Source organism: Aquila chrysaetos, chromosome 1 (genome assembly GCF_900496995.4).
Source record: "Aquila chrysaetos chrysaetos chromosome 1, bAquChr1.4, whole genome shotgun sequence".
In the NCBI taxonomy this organism is placed as follows: domain Eukaryota; kingdom Metazoa; phylum Chordata; class Aves; order Accipitriformes; family Accipitridae; genus Aquila; species Aquila chrysaetos.
In genome coordinates this window covers 44,428,624-44,444,990 of record NC_044004.1, presented here as the reverse complement: position 1 = coordinate 44,444,990, position 16,367 = coordinate 44,428,624, and the positions used below count along the sequence as shown (strand labels likewise).

The following is a 16,367-nucleotide window of genomic DNA, read 5'->3' as shown; positions in this document are numbered from 1 at the left end:
CAAAGTGTGTGTGGTGTTGATGATGATCTTTCATTAAAAAACAAACAAACAAACAGAACCCACAAAACAACCAAAACCAAAAGTTACTGAAAGTCAGGAAGCTTGCCAGGTTGAACAGTTTATCCAAGAACCAAACCTTTCACAGAGGAGCTGTTGCATTGTTGAAGAGCCTGTCCTCAAAATACCATTCAGTAAATTCAGGAGCGAAGCTTGTCCTTTAACCGAAGATTGCAACTTCTGTCAAAGTAGTCTTTGCTTTCCTGAAGAATTTTTTTTTTTTTGTACTAATTGTAAAGGAGTATGAAAGCTGCCCCTCAAAAAAGGAAACAGAAAAAAATGGAATTGAAAAAGTCACTACTTTCAAATTAAGAACAAAGTAAAAGATGTAGTTAGCTCAGAGGAAACGGACATCTGTAAAGCAAGATTTATGCTGTATCATGGAGAAACATCTCTTGCAAATTAGTATCCCCTTTCACAAAGATCAAGCTCTACAAATGCTTCTTTTGGTAAGTGAAGATTTTACCATGATAAAGGGTGTCACAAATACTCCATTTTCCTTGAGAGTATTGCTTTCTATTGGAGATGTTTTCTGCTTTGAAAAACTTGGAACATGCCCCAGTGCTGCACGCCACTTAACCCATAGCCCATCTGTGCTATGATCTGATTGCCATGTGCCTGGGAGGAATGTGGAACCAGCTGGCTCTATAGGACGGGGGATGCCTCCCCAGCAATTATTTTTCTTCTCCCGCCTTTGGCTCTACAGCTGGTTTTTGTGTCCACAGTCAGGTCATACCTGGTAGCTTTTCTGTCCTAGTTGGGTCAGTTTGGTAATAACTTCCTGCAGCGTTTGGAGAACAGTGTGAAGGAGCTGCGGTGAAATGTTACATACCACAGATGGGGCTCCACAAGTGTAACTTGGCCCCAGCAGGGATGTTGCCGTGCCAGCACCTTACCTGTAAATGTGAACACATGGTGAAAGGAAGGAAGGAAGCTAAAAGCATTGTGTGTGGGCAACATAGGGGAAGTTTCTAAGAGTGGGTGACATGATGCAGTGGTGAGTTGTAGGTAATGATGTTAACAGGGAGACTGTGTCATTGAAAATTTGAGTAAATTGCATCAAAATTTGCGCTTCTAAGGCTACATCGCTGCCATACATAAGGTAGTTGATTTCAGGGTAACTTCACGTATGCCTATGCGAGCTGTTGTCAAGAGATGCCACATTCAAAAGACTGGAGAATTGTATTTCTAACTGGTATAGAGTCTGGAGGTGTTTAAAATATTCTGCCATCATTATTTCCTTTTCTGATAGAAGTGGAAATGATACGTTCCTTAGGGAAAATGGTGGCTTTCTGATGAGGAGTTTGAAGCAGGAGTCTTGAGAAACAGAATTTGTATGAGTGTTGATGGGCTTGCTATTTTACATAATTTACTTTTACAGTAAGTAGGAACATGGAAGGAGCCAGTCAAAGGTGTTATATCCCTTTTCAGGTGTGTCTGTGACCTTTTGGAAGTAAATCAAGAGGTTTCACTAACACTTGCTCATAGTCACGCACAGATTTGAAAATCCTGCATGGTGAAATTAATGAAGTAGCTAATTTCTTGTTTTGGTGTGTCTGTGAAAATAGGCTGCTTTGGTCTTCTATGTAATGTTAAAGTTTTGTTTAACTTTTTTTTTGCTGTCATATTTTTCTTCAATAAAAAGCCAAACTGATTTGGATAATTATCAAACACTTGATTAAATTAACTTCAATTTCAATTCATAAATTTCTTTTGAAAGTTCTGATCTCTGTATGGTAACACAGAAATTTAGCACATGGTTATGGCTGAAGGTAGCACTCATGACAAACAGTAATAGAAAGAGTTCGGGGTATGGCATGCAGTCTTAGGCTTGTGGTTGCACCTAAGATCTTTTGCTGTTTATTTGCCCTGTCTTGTTCTCATTTTAATGATTTCTAAGAGAAGTGTATTGCACATGAAAATCTTGGAAAGATTGAACTGATTTGAAGAGAGTAGGAATACAAAATCAGGTTAATTATAGCAGTGTAAGTTGTCTCCCTTGTAATGAAGTGAAATTATTTGTACTTATTTAGCTCTAAATTTTCCTTTTTCTATTCAGAGTTAGAGGCAGTTATGTAAGCTGTGAATGGATTGTATGGAACTAAATGTCTCACCAAGACAGACTATAATGCACATAGCTGTGTTGTTACAGGGAAGTACTCAATGACTCAGCTATAGAAGAGGCTGCTAATTGAAACCGCTGCACATGTGGGTTTAGATGAATATCTACCTTGAACCTCGGCCAACACACTTTTTGGCATCTCTTGCTGCATGAAATACTGGTCAGACTTTGAAAAGTGCTGGGTGTCCCACCTCCCACTGAAGGACGTTAAAGGAGCTCTTCAGATTTCAATTTTACCTTGCAGTAAACTTAAATATTTTTGTTGTCCGTTCTTGGCAGCTTCTATGAAGGGGTTGAAGCATAAACTTCCTGTGCTTTCCACTCCCAGTAGCATACCAAAATCTGAGGCTTTGCTTTTAAAATGTCTTCTGATATTGCCTTAATCCTTTCATTGGCATCTTCTCAGTACAGGAGTAATCTCCCTGTCACAATTCTGTGTCTGCTCACAGAGCAAGAGAATACCTGTGTGGCTGATCACAATTTCCATCTCTGAGAAAGTCTAAGAAAGAATTTCTCGAATTTTATTTTCACAAGTTTTCCAAATGTGGGAAAGTTGTATCTGAGTTGAACATTTTTCTAGTCTGCACAGTCATCAGAACAAATCACGTCATGAAGATGGTTTCTGGATCACAGTGGTCTCTGACGATGTCGGTCTCTTAGAGCTGTCCTTGGTAGCTGGGTGCTCCTCGCTTATCCCAAGGTAGAGCTGGTTTTCTTCTGGTTTGTAGGGGCAAACACTAGCAATCTTTACTTATGTGCATTTTATACTTTGTTACTAATATCAGTATGAATACTATCAGGAATATATTTTATTAAAAAATGGCTGTTTATGATTTGAGTTTTAAAAATTAATAATTGCAGGACAAATTGCGAAGGAAGTTTGACGTAGATAATTTCGTTATTGCAATTATAAGGAATATATACTCCTGTATATATTTTTCAGACTTACATGCTAATTGATATTTCAAATCCCAGAATGAGCCATCCTACCGCATATCGGAGCCCCATAGATTTAACCACATGATTTCTTTCTTGTTCCATGGACTTCTGACCATCTTCTATAGAGTCATGAAAGCCTTTTTTGTCCTGGGTATGCTAATTGATTCACACCATATGTGGTACATCCATATACTTAAAATAGTTTTCATCTCTTTTAAAAAAATTATTTACTATTATTTCCTATCCTTAGTAGCTTATTTTATATCTTTAGAATACTGGATATTTGATGCGGTGATGGTCTTGTTGGAAGAGAGTAGATTAGCAAAGAAAGCCTTACAAATGAATCTTAATTATTTATGATAAAATAATAGTTCCTGTTACAAGTAGTAGAATGTGGTTGTAGTTCCTGTGCTTGATCTGTATTTTATAGATAATTTTATTTTTCCTTTCCAATCACATTACATGTGTGGTAATATTAAGGTGCGTTTCTCTGGATGGGAGATATCTTTTCCAACCTACTCATTTTTCTGTGTGTTTTCATGTTTGTGAGCCGATTGTTTACATGTAGGAAACTTAGCTGCTTTACAGGGCAGTGTTTTGTCTATTAATAAAATAAGACCTTTTTGAAGGTGATGTTTGACCGAGGGCTCGGAGTTGTGTGAAAGCAAAACTGCATCTGCTGGCGAAGAGTATTTTCTGTTTTAACAGCTCCACATAAATCCTTTTTCACTGTTACAGAAAAACGTACTTTTACTGTGTAATCAGTTTGTGTCCATCTTTCTGAAACTGATGCATGTATTGCCTCTGTTGAATTTGTGTAAATGTATAATGTAGTGGCCATATAAAACATACCCCCACCCCCAATAAAAATGAAGTTGCATGAAATTTGGTATAACAGGATATATATCTCTTTATCAAGTATTGAACAGAAAGATCCATTTTCTTTTTTATTAAGAACCTATATCTAATAAAAGATATTTGAAATACCTTCCCCCTGTAATCAAAGATGCCTCAGGTTTTCAACAGATTTTTCCGAAGTTTATTGTCAATCTTGCATTTTCAAGTTAAATGAAAAAGCTGCCTGTAAACATCGAGTTTTCCTGATCACCAAATAGATAAGATAAGAGATAATATGAAGCAACCTGAAATAAGTAGAAGTACATTAAAGTTCTGTTTGGATAATTTTGAAAGTTCTTCCATCCTTTTGTTTCCTTTTTTTTTTTTTTTTTTTTTTGCATGCTAAGTGAATTGGTTATCAGATTCTTGTTAATTTTCTGGATGAAACTTATTAATTAAATATCTGTGAAAAATGAGGGAGGTGCAGAGCTGAACAGGTCAATTCTGTCAGAAGTTCCTTAGAGGGAGCTAATAAAGCTCTTAATCCTAACATGCTCTTAGCAAAGTCTTTAACATCATGCCTTGCATACCCAAACAATCTTCTGCTTGCTTTCTGTAAGGTTAAGACTGGTGTGTGACATGGTGAAGTATACAGAGTGACTTCTTCAGATAGTTTCAGGCCATAAAAATTTTAAAGCAGGAGATAAAAATACGGTCTTCTCTAGTTACAAAGTAGTTTGACACTTACACAGGGATTCAAAAAAAAAAAAAAAAAAAAAAGGATACTTTTAACAGTTGTGGGAGATACCTGGTTTTATTTTTTTTGACAATTCAAGTGGGGTTGTGCTTCAGTCTTTGAAGGGCAGAATTTATATTCAGTTCAGACCTTTCATTGGAAAAAAAGGTGTATTTTTTAAAAAGCAGTTATCAGCTCCCCTGTCTCAGTTGCTGATGGTTTGGACTATACTGAAATTAAATAGAATCAGTTAACTGTTGTTTCTTTTGCTAGGTATATATCTTCTCAGTTGCACTGAAATTAATTCAGAAAATCACAGGTTTATTTCAGTAAAAGTAAAATGGCAATTGTTAAATTGTTGCTGAAGTAAAATGAGTTAATTCTATCAAGGTCTCTGCCTTTCATCATGTTTATCTTTTATGTGTTTATTGTCTTCTGCAAAACAGAACTGCCTTGCATCAAAAAACCAGTGGCCTGAAGAAGGCTCCAAACTTTCCATTATATGTTTAGACAAACAATCACATATATTTCTTTCTTCATTCTTAACTCGTGTTTAGTTAATACATTAGAGAACCTAGCTCCTATTGGTCACACAGATTACTTGTTTACAGTTACGTCAAACTTGCATCAGCACTTACTGTTACATTACCATGGTTTTATTATTGTTAAACTTAACCTTGTGCTTGGTTGCTAATCAAAAACTAGCTAGCAGTCCAGATATTTAACAAAAATGGTGTAGCTTTGTTTTCCTTTCTAACCCAACAAAGTTACTATACCTTGCCTGAACACTGAGGTATATATTATATATGTGCACACAAATTCAATGCATTTATGTCAGACAAATTCACAGGGTTCAGTCTTTGCTATTTGTATTTTCATGGCAAAATGAATGTTACCACAGTGAAGTGATAAAGATGCATCATCAAGACTAGGGAGGATATTTTCCATGATTTTTTTTTTCCTACTTTTTTTCTGAAGTTTGATTTGCCTTGGGTTTTCATATTTATACATCAGTATTACACACTGAAACCAAAGTGATTTCTGCTAATGCATTTCCTTCAGTGAGTTATTTGTTGTGTCATCTATTGTTAATTCAGAACCTTCCTTTTGTTAACGCTCAATATTACCAGGAAAGAAAAATGGGCTTGCCATTAAGCTTTAGCACTTCCTTGAGTGTGGTGTGGGCAACCTGTGTGATCTCTGCTGGGGCACATCATGTTTTTGTAGACTGAAATGTTAGTAGTTGCTTCCTCTTCCCATTTTATTAAAGTTTGCAGTCTTTCACTGTGCTTATACAGTGGCCCCTGTTATGAATGACATCCAAGAGAAATCTCTAGAAGGTGTTTATAATAGTAATAATAAATAATATTTAACTCAAGTCAGATGGTCACTACTGACTTTCTCCCCTTGCTGTTCAAAACCCTGACAATTTGAGATCTCTTTCGTAGAAACTTAAGGGAAAAAACCCACCTAGAGCTGCCCCTAGCTCTGTCTCTTGACCTGGTGGTAAAAACCACCACTGGTGAGAGCAGGCTAGCCAGAGGAAAGATATCCCCAGTGTGCCCAATGTGAAGATGAGGAAATAGTGACCCATGGAAAGAGAGTGTTCAGAAATGTGTTAGAAGTGACTGAACAGTTTCAGAAATGGTCTCAAATACTTGTGGTTTCTAAGAAACATTATCTTTTTGTGTAAAAACAATATACATGGAAATATCCATATTTAGGGAAGACAGAAGATATTGGTTATGGTTTTAACTGAAAAGTTTGATTTTCATTTTGGAACTCTGTGTAGGTGATCTATTTTTTTTTTTTTTGAGGTGTTTTACAAGGCAGACCAAAGGCATTTGCAATGTGTTTTCTCCTAGTTGCCTTGCATTCAAGAAAAATAATGGAGATAGGAAGAAGTAGTGCAATATCTGGGAGTTCTTTAGAAATACATATCTTTTTGCCTAAGTGAAGACTTTTTTTGATATGGATTTGATGAAGTACTAATGAATGTGAGCATCAATAAATAAAGAAAAAGGTGACTTTTGCAGCAACAAGAAACTACTGAGAATATTATCTGAGGAATGGTCTCTACAACAGATATAAAGAACAAACAGAGAAAAAGAATACTAGTTAACAATAATGTTTAGGATCAGTTTGAATGGAAGTAGACCAGAGAGAATGATTTGGTAACAGCTGGGCTTTGGACAAGGTTTTAGTTTTATGGAAGAGAAGAAAGCAATTTGCTGTGGAACTGTATAACGACCAACCAAGCAGAGTTAGTGATGTCTTCCTGGATGGGAGAAAGAAAGGAAAGAGTTGAAGATGACACCAAGATTGAACCCAGGGGTTTTGTGACTCTGAGGGGACAAATATTAGAGCTATTGACAGAGAGAGTGAAAAGAGGGAAAAGGAAGAATTTGGAAGAAGATAATAAACAACCACTTCAGCTGATGTTAATTAGTGTATGCTCTGTTGACTTCATTCACAGCAGTTGAGGATATGGCCTGTTGAGTTCAGCTTTAATGATAAGTTTGAGTTGGCAGGGAGATCTCAGGATAAAATCTCAGCAAAAATAGGCAGAGATGAAAGACTGAGGTTATAGATCCCAAATTCTTGCAAGTGGGCCTATATCTTGGTTCACTAAGTTGTGATGGCAGCTTAGGGAAGATGAGTTAGCTATGCAAAAGTTGAACAGAAAAAACCTGAGAGAACCTGAAAGAGAACAGGAAAAGAGAGAAGAAACCCACCAAAAAGGCCAAAGAAAGGTTAAGAAGAAGAGAGACTGGAGCTTTGGGGGGAGAGGGGGGGGGAAGTATTTGAAAGAATCCTAATAGTGATATTAACTATAAAAGAAAAGCATACAAATAAAACAAGAGGAAAATGAAAAAGAAAGGGTTTTTTTCCACTCAGTTTTACAGAAAACAGATAAACATATTAATTCTCTGGGGCAAAATATGTAATATAGAAAGTGATTGGAACATAATAAAAATTACTTCAAATAATTCTCATTTTCAGGAAGATGTTAGGGAACGTAATAATTTCTCAGTACTGTACGTTTTTGACCTCATAGTTCAAATGTTAACATGTTTCAGTGCCTTTTATGCTTTGTTGTATTTACTTAGAGAAAACAACACATGCTGAAAATTTGTTAATAGACTGACATTACATTTAAATGATTGCATTTAGACAATGTGTGAAGAAACTAAAAAGACTGTAAGAATTTAGGAGAATACTGAAATTATTTGTCTTTTGCTAGGTAGTTTTCTTTCTTTGTATAAAAATATAGATCAGTAAGCAAATATATGTGATATAAATATATTTGTCATATATTTTCCCAAGGGTTGTAACATGGCATTATAGTCTTCAGGTTAGTTTTAATGTCTAAATAAATTCTTTAATTAAATTGAGCTCTTTTTTATTTAAAGCTGTCTTTTGGGGAGATATTGCCTTAGATGATGAAGACTTAAAAATCTTTCAAATTGACAGGACGATTGACCTTACGCAGCACTCCAACGAAAGACTTGGCCATAACACAGGTATGATATTTCAAGCTTGTTTTAACTATTTTTCCTGTTATTTACTTCTGCATAGAAGGCACTCTCTCTTTTAAATGTAGAAAGTCAGTATAATGTTTTGGGTAATATTAGTTTACACTTTAAAATGTTATTAAACAATGAGTATAAATTTGTTTTAGGGAAAGAAAAGCTAAAATTTTAATTTTATTCTGGCATTTCTGATTAAAAATATCTTCTTGAACTGAAGAGCAGAAGCTGGTAGGAACCATAAGTCCACTCTGCAGGCGGTTATGTGGGAAAGGAAATTGTACAAAGCTTTGCTTTCATCACTAAAATTTCCTGATAGCAGAGCCCAAATGCTGTATGGAGAACATACGTGGAAACCTAGAGGCCAGACTGGGGGTCTTGGATTACAACCCCTCATTTTGCTCTTTCAGTTCCATCTAAATCAGTACCGAGATCTAGAAGCAACACAAGAATGTGTCCTCCTTGCTAGAATTTGCCTTGTCTAAAAACCAACTATTTATCTGACATTTTAATAGATGTTTATTTGCTATTGTTAACATACAGTGCATTAGTGCCAGAAGGTGCAATCTGATTAACACAGGCAGTTGGATATTCAGACAGATAGATAAAGAGATATTATTTATGTGTAAATATATATGTGTGTGTGTGAGAGAGAGAAAACATAATCATGTCTAAATGGATGTCTGTCTAATGTCTGAAACCATCTATGCTTTCAGGCTCCAATTTGTAATTCGTAACTGAGAATTTGTAACCTGTCAGGTTATGGTACCAAAAAAGCCAAGTTACTTAGGAAAAGTGTGGAAAAAATGCTATTAGAAAATGTATAAATGCATAATTGAGGTTTATTTTCTAATGAGCATGTTCCATATGTTCCTGAACTGAGCTACTATTAACTTGATGATTCCTGATATGTAGAAATAAGGATCACTTTGAGGAATGATCAGAAAGGAATTTTTCAGACCAAAGAAGCAATTCTCAATTTAACCTTTCAATACTGATATATTTAAAATATTTTTACTCTTCCTAATTAGATGTTGTGATTAGACTATTTTTAGAACAACTTGAAAATTTGTTTTATCTCCTTTTAAAGCCACTTGTTTTTTTCAAGGCAGGAACACCTTTGATCATTTCTAGATCAAGACTGGATTTTAAAATGTTAATAGAGTCAGCAGTTTCCCTGCCCCCCTTTCCCCCAAACAAATAGTTTTAATTGGCTTTGAAGGTATTTCAGGCGCTAGTTTTGCTGACAAAATGTAGAGAGCAAGGTCGGTCATTTCCCCTTAAAGTGGATGCAGTCAAGTGATTTCTTTGGCCTGCTGACTTTCCTTTTTCTTCTTGCTTTTCTGTTTTTTTCTTTAACTGCACAGTTATTTTTTTGTCAATTGCCACAGAAAGAATATACATTTCTAAGCTGTTTTAAAATGATATTTAATATTCTATTATTTAATTTTCTTTCCTCATCTGTCTTGAGATTTGTGCATTATCTTTTCCTGTGGACAGTCTCCCATTCAGGATATTGAGTCATCCTACTGAGGATTACTAATGCATTTGGATCAAATTTTTCTACCTTTATTGCACAAGAGGAATCAATGCAACTGCAATGGTCAGTGGGACTGGACTTCAGAGAACAAATTCTGCTGAAGTTAATGATTTTGTAATGGCTCTCAGTGAACCCTCAACATTCTTGATTTTTCTAAAAACAGTTGGAGAACTCAATTTTACAATTTACAAATGTATTTTGATGCATAAACTAGGAGTTGAGCCTGGTTTTGCAAACTGCACAGCCTAGTGTGCTTTTTTTCTCTTTAGTTTCCAAAAGAGTAAATTGCCAACAGCTAACTAGTTGATATTAGGTAGCAACTGGAAAAGGAACATAAAATGTCTGTAAAATAGAAAAGAAATTAATATTTTACCTTAGTTACAGACACAATAAAAATTACAGGCTTGATTTCTGAGCACTTTCTGCTGTTGACCTTCACAAACTAAAGGTGACATCAGGCAGAAGGGTTAGATACTTGGGTGTGAAGCATCAAGAGGGAGTTGCAGAGTCACTTTTTTCATTGCAACTACTAATTAAAAACCCTGAGGCTCACAGGCTCTGATTCACATTATGTGACTACTCCTGTGGGTGACGATTATCTGCCTGGATTTACAAGGTCAGATACTTAATCTGTGAGCTTCTCAGAGCGTGGCTGTGTCATTTTATTTATCATTTTGTCCAAGCAATACACATAATCATTGTAAACAGAAACAACAGTAGAGCTGATAAAATTGTTATGTATATATTATTATGAGTCCAAACTGCCAAATGTATCCTCCTTTTCCTGCCTGAAGTATGAGAAGATGCAGCAAATATGATTTTTTTTTTTTTTTTTTTTTAAACTTTTTTTAGACTGTGGCTTGGCAAGGCTATATTTTATTCATATAAGCCAGATTAGTTATGTGAGATACTTTTTCTTCTTTAGTATTTCACTAAATGGAATACACAGTCTGTGTTAACACAGAAATGATAGTTTAAACTTTTTTTCTAGAAATAATTACATATAATAGTTTCTTTAAGTAAATAATGGATTCTTTGGTTGTTTTTTTTTTTTTTCTGTTATATCTGTGACAGTTGATGCTTTTAAGGATTTTTTAGTATTTGTTTGGAATCTTTAGTTATATGCCTTTTTTTATAAGATGAATGTTAACATGAGAGACAATTACATTAATGATGATCAATACAAGGAATGGAATTGTTATATTCTCTGTAGTGTATATTATAGTTACCGTGCAACGTGTTGGAAAGGAATGTGTTGAACTATTACCTCATCTATCTAAAATGTTTTAAAAAATTTGGAAAATTTTTCTCAAGGGAGCCAGCAGCTATGTGACAGTGCAATCCAAATAATTAGGCACATTGTTATTCACTGAGCAGCCACACATACTCACTTGCCTTATATGGAATTTTCTCATCTGTAATATGATTTTAACTTGCTCTTTAATAAATATATTTTCCACATATATATTGAAAAGTTTTTATGGGAAGTTGGGAAAGGTCTTGTGAGTGGCGGTTGGAGGTTTCAATGGTTCTTTTGTTTCTATCCTTTTACTTTTGCAGTTGTAAAAGTAGTTTGAAATCTCTCTTGTCCTATAACAGATATTGAATTTTAAAATACAACCTACTCCAAACTTCTGAAAATCACAAAACGTTCTGAACAATCCTGAATGATTTATTGACTAGTACAGTATTATCAGTGTTCTTTCTTCTGGTTTACTGGTGTTTGCAAAGGCACTTGCAGCCACAAAAGAATTATACGTGAAGGGAGTATGTGGCAGATGCATCAAACGTACACAGTAAACCCAGAAGTGTGTTGCATTTCTGTAAATGGGATGGTAAATGTTAAAATCAGGTACTTAATAGGTTTGTTTTTCTTGCTCATTGATTGCTGAATTGACACAGACATATATATATATATATATATATATATGCCTGTGAGGTCTTACTGCAATATACACCAGCATGTGATGTTTCAAAGCCTTTAGAGTGCATTGACATCTATTTGCATGCCAACAAAGAAAACCAAATCTTTCATGGTAAAATCAGCCAAATTAAGTTTGTATCAGTTTTGTTGTTTTTTTCTGATGAAACTTTGGGTATTGCTTTCCCTCTTTCCCCTCCCTTAAAATGAGAAGATTATGGCATGCATTCAGGAAATTTCTGTGAGAGTAAGGCTTTTAGCTGTCAATCAACATGGCTCTGAGGATGTCAAGGTCACCAGGAAGAAAAAAAGCTCCAAATAATAATTAGATGATGTAATTGTCATGACTCGTCTGAATAACAAAGACATGTTGGCTTACATTCTGGAATGCATATTAGAAAATTTTTCGGCTAAAAATGTGTTTTTCATTGTCAAGAATACTTGAAGAATTTGTATGCGAGTCATTGAAGAATGTTAAACTTCCTTTAAGATGCATTGCAGTTTTTACAGGGTATTTTCTAATCTCTCCAGGCTATATAGTTACTGTAGGTGTAAGATTCCATGTTTTAAACTTTTTAAAATTCCTTTTCTTTTTTTTTTCTTTTCTTTTTAAAGGTGGCTTTGGAGAGCATGGAATGTCAAAAAAACGAGGTGCCCTCTATCAGCTTATAGACAGGATAAGAAGATTTGGCTCTGGTATTTTCACTGTTTAAATTAGCAGGTTGCGTGATGTGATAATGTATCATGAACATTAATGGTGCTAGTACTTTAACACTTTAAAGCCTTTCTGTATTACTACTGGCATAAACAAACTATAAAATATATAGTACAAGAATAGTAATGAAGAGATTGGCTCTTTGTTGCATTTTCTTAGAAGTCTATTTCCAGCATCAAATCTGGAAGGTAAAATACATAGTTTTAAATCTTGTATTGAAAATTCTTTAGCTTTTTTGTGTTCACAGTTATCAGTTCAACTGAGATCAATACAATGTCTTTTCAGTACAAGTAGGCTGTGCTGCATAGCTGCTAATTTTATGGTTTTGTTTTTCTTTTTTTTTTTTTTTTCCCCTGGATCCAGTTGGGGCATTCTGATTCATACCGTGTGTGAAGCATTTATGGTGTGTTACACTGAACAAACATATTTTTATACTGATCATACTCTTGTCAGTATGAATGTAGTTGAATTCAGCAGGCTATATAAGTGGAATCCCCATTAATGCTGGCTGAGTTTACTCACCATATATGATGCAAGGAGACATCGCTTTAATGTCATGAAACCTCAGCCTCAAAAAGGAAAATATGTGAAACTCCATTGTAATCACACCACATCGTTATGTCTAAATGCATTGCTGCATGTCTTGTAAGATTAACCAGAGCACACTAACTGCCTTTGCAGATGTGCTCTGGTATATAACCTTCATTCTTTACAAGAGAATTACAATTCTAGTATTGCATAAATGCTTGTCACCTTTTGCATGCAATTTGGCATAAATTTCTTTCTTCTAGTTCAAATGAAAGTTGATAAAAAGAATTTTGAATGGTAAATCATCTATAGTAACATGTCATGACGTTCAGTAATGACTGCATATTAAATGTAACAATAGTTTTTCTCTGAAGTTTCTACCTGTGTTGTAGACTGTTGTGCAATTCTTATTTACACACTTACTAATTACAAGGATAAGTTCTTTGCTTTACCTGAGTGCTTTTTTTAAACTCTGAAATTTTCTGTCTTATTCCTGATATAAATTTGTTACGTGTTAGTTGTTACAAAGGCAGGCTTTTCTTCCTGCGTATCAAGAGCTTTCTCCCTGCCTTGTGCTGTTGCTTCTTCCCTTTCTTCTGCTGCTCTCCTAGCCCTGGGGCTATGTCAAGATACCCTACCATGATCCTGCTGGGGAATCCTCCCTGATTCTGACATAGCCATTAACGCTTAGGTGGAACTGGTATCCCAGGGGATACTCACAGGGGGAAGGTGTACTCTTCAATGAGGCGTAAGACTTCAAACCCACTGAGTAGGATTTGTCGACTGCCTTTCAAGTGATCTGTTTAATCAGCTGTCCTGATGTGCATACTAACTTATAAATTGCTTCAGAAGAAGCACCTGTTATGGTGTGCAAGTCCTTATCTAACTATCCTTATCCTCTTTCGTTGTCACAGTAAGTTTCAGCTGATTTGGGAAAGATTTGCCTGAAATAGGGTGGATGGTGGTAATATCTCTGAAAATAGTAGGCATTTTTTGGTCTTGTAAAAAAATTCCAGCCATGAGTAATACTTATCCATAGGGTTCCAAAAGCTCGTTTGTGAAAAATGTATATTTGCATCCTGAAGTGTTGTAGGGTTACTATCAAAATGAATTTTGTCATTTTTGTAAAAATTTTCATCCAAAATGTGTCTACTGGTAATAGCTACAGGTGATGGAGGTCGGAGGGACAAATGACCCTCTCTCACTTTTTCCATGTGTATACAACTTTGCAAATAATTCATCTATTTTTTCCTTGTAATTCCTGATAATAAAAGCTGATTTAATACTTCAAGGACTTCTTTCTGTCCAGTGCTTTAAGGATGGTCATGCACTTGCTTTTTCCAGCTCTTGCAATAAAAATGAAAGGGACACTGAATGCCTTGATTACTTTGGGCCTGTCCAAAGTCTTTCCTTCTTTGTTGGAAAAACCCTTATTTATTTAAAAAAAAAAACAACAAACAAACCAACAAAAAAACCCACAGGGAGTGTTATTTTTTAAAAAAACATATTATTATTATTAAATGAGAAAATTTAGATGAAATTATGCAATGTGCCTTCAAGTTGATAAATATATGTGCAAATTGTTACTGTAGATATGTTTGAAAAATGAAGATTTAGACTCCACTTTAAGCACTTCTCAGAAAACTAAGTAATGATAGACTGTTGCATAACAGCAATGTCCTACTTTTAAAGGGCATAAAGAAATAATCTGACTTTGACCTGCTGGAAAATAATTGTTCTCTTTTTGTGTGTGTGATCTCATGCAGTGTTTTAATTATCATTACAGGCTTTGAGCAAAATAATACATCTAAGGGAAGAACTACTGTAAAATTCTCAGGGAGAAATGAGAAAAACCGCTTTCCCAGAGCTGCTACATCACGAACAGAAAGAATATGGCCAGGGGGTGTCATTCCATATGTAATAGGTGGAAATTTCACTGGTAAGCTTTGTGCTTTGGATGGGGAGAAGGAATATGAATTTTTTTAGTTGCTGCCATTTTTTTTTTTTTTTTTTAAGCTAAAGTCATACTATGGAAGTTAATAGAAGGGTTTCTGTTGGATCAGGCCTGAAGTACATCTGTTCTGAAAATATTAGTCATACTTCAAAAAACTGTTCCCAAAGGCAAGCTACATAATAAAAATGTATAACTATGTTCTAGAAAGGGAAGGCTCTCTTTATTTGCCTAATATCTCTTGTTGCATGTTTGTTTTCAAGAGCCTAAGTAACAGAATGTCATGAAATCCTTTTTTAAAAATGCAGGGTATTTAGTACAAGAATATAACTAATTTAACTGGTGTGACATGTATTCTGCTAAACTGATTTCACTCAACAAACTGACTCAAATGTGCTTTGTAGTTCCTCAGTTTGGTTTTCAGATGGGTACACTGAAATGTGTTTCAGACATTATATATGACAAGAAGAAAGTCTGACTTCAAAATATATAGAACTCTTAAGAGAAAACTAGAAAAAGTTTAAAACATTTGTTATCCCTGAAACATGTAAATGGATCAATATCAATGTAGATGTAAGGTAATTTAAAACAAAAAAAGGAGGGAGAAAAGCAAAGATGGATGGGAAAAGATATGTAATAACATCTTATTTATTGTGCACAATAATACAGGGAACCAAAAGAACCAAAAGAAACATGCAAATGTTCACATATTGTATGAGTATGTATATAGAGAAACCAGAGTCGTTCCTTTCAAACTGACAGCTACAGTCAAACTTTTAGTTTGGGTATTTACAGAGTACTATACCAAATGTGACCTTTCCTTTAGGATTACCACCTTCTGAAATAATGGTAGGAAACTAAATGAAAACATATCATGTTAAACATTTTACCTTTTTCATAATGAAAGATAAATTCTAAAGCTTGGAAAACATTGCTTAAAGATAGAAGAAAAGGGCAAGATGGGATGAAATAACCTTTAATTTTTTGGATCTGACATGATTTGAACTTGCTGTTTGTATGAACTTTGAGGTTTTGTTGTCTTTAAAAAAGTTTGATTGTTTGTTTTGGTTTTGTTTTTAAATTATCCTATGCTGTAACATGCATCTTTGCAAACATCTGCAAGGTGGATCCATTTCTGCTAGCAAATTCATGCCAAATAGTACCATTATCTGTGGATTTCCAGCTCAGAAACAATACAGCTATATTTTTAGTTGCTGCCTGTAAGTTAATAAGCCTTGTTTTTTGTCAGGCCATGAAATTACATTGCTATACTATCTGAAGTACTGTATACTAGCTGGCTTTGTGTTCTGTGGTGAGAACTGGCCTGATTGTTTCTGCATCTAGAGTATAGTTTTGATTGTTTCTGAATGTGTTTCTCATTTTTAAAACAAATATCTAGGTATGCTTAGTATTGTGCCAAATTAAGAATTTCCCCCTTTTGGTGGAACATTTGATTTCCAAAAGATTTTGATGCAAAATGGAGACAGGTCC

General features: G+C 34.9%; 1 protein-coding gene across 4 annotated transcripts in view; it reads left to right on the top strand.

The window, feature by feature from the left end:
- Positions 1 to 16,367, top strand: part of TLL1 (tolloid like 1) — a 162,731-nt gene that overhangs the window by 74,607 nt on the left and 71,757 nt on the right. For all 4 annotated transcript variants that reach the window (XM_030015076.2, XM_041124304.1, XM_030015059.2 and 1 more), the window contains exons 2-4: positions 8,105 to 8,215; positions 12,298 to 12,378; positions 14,712 to 14,864. In XM_030015076.2, coding sequence (XP_029870936.1) covers positions 12,318 to 12,378; positions 14,712 to 14,864 — 214 coding nt within the window. In that variant the 5' untranslated portion in view covers positions 8,105 to 8,215; positions 12,298 to 12,317. The remainder of the gene's footprint in view (positions 1 to 8,104; positions 8,216 to 12,297; positions 12,379 to 14,711; positions 14,865 to 16,367) is intronic.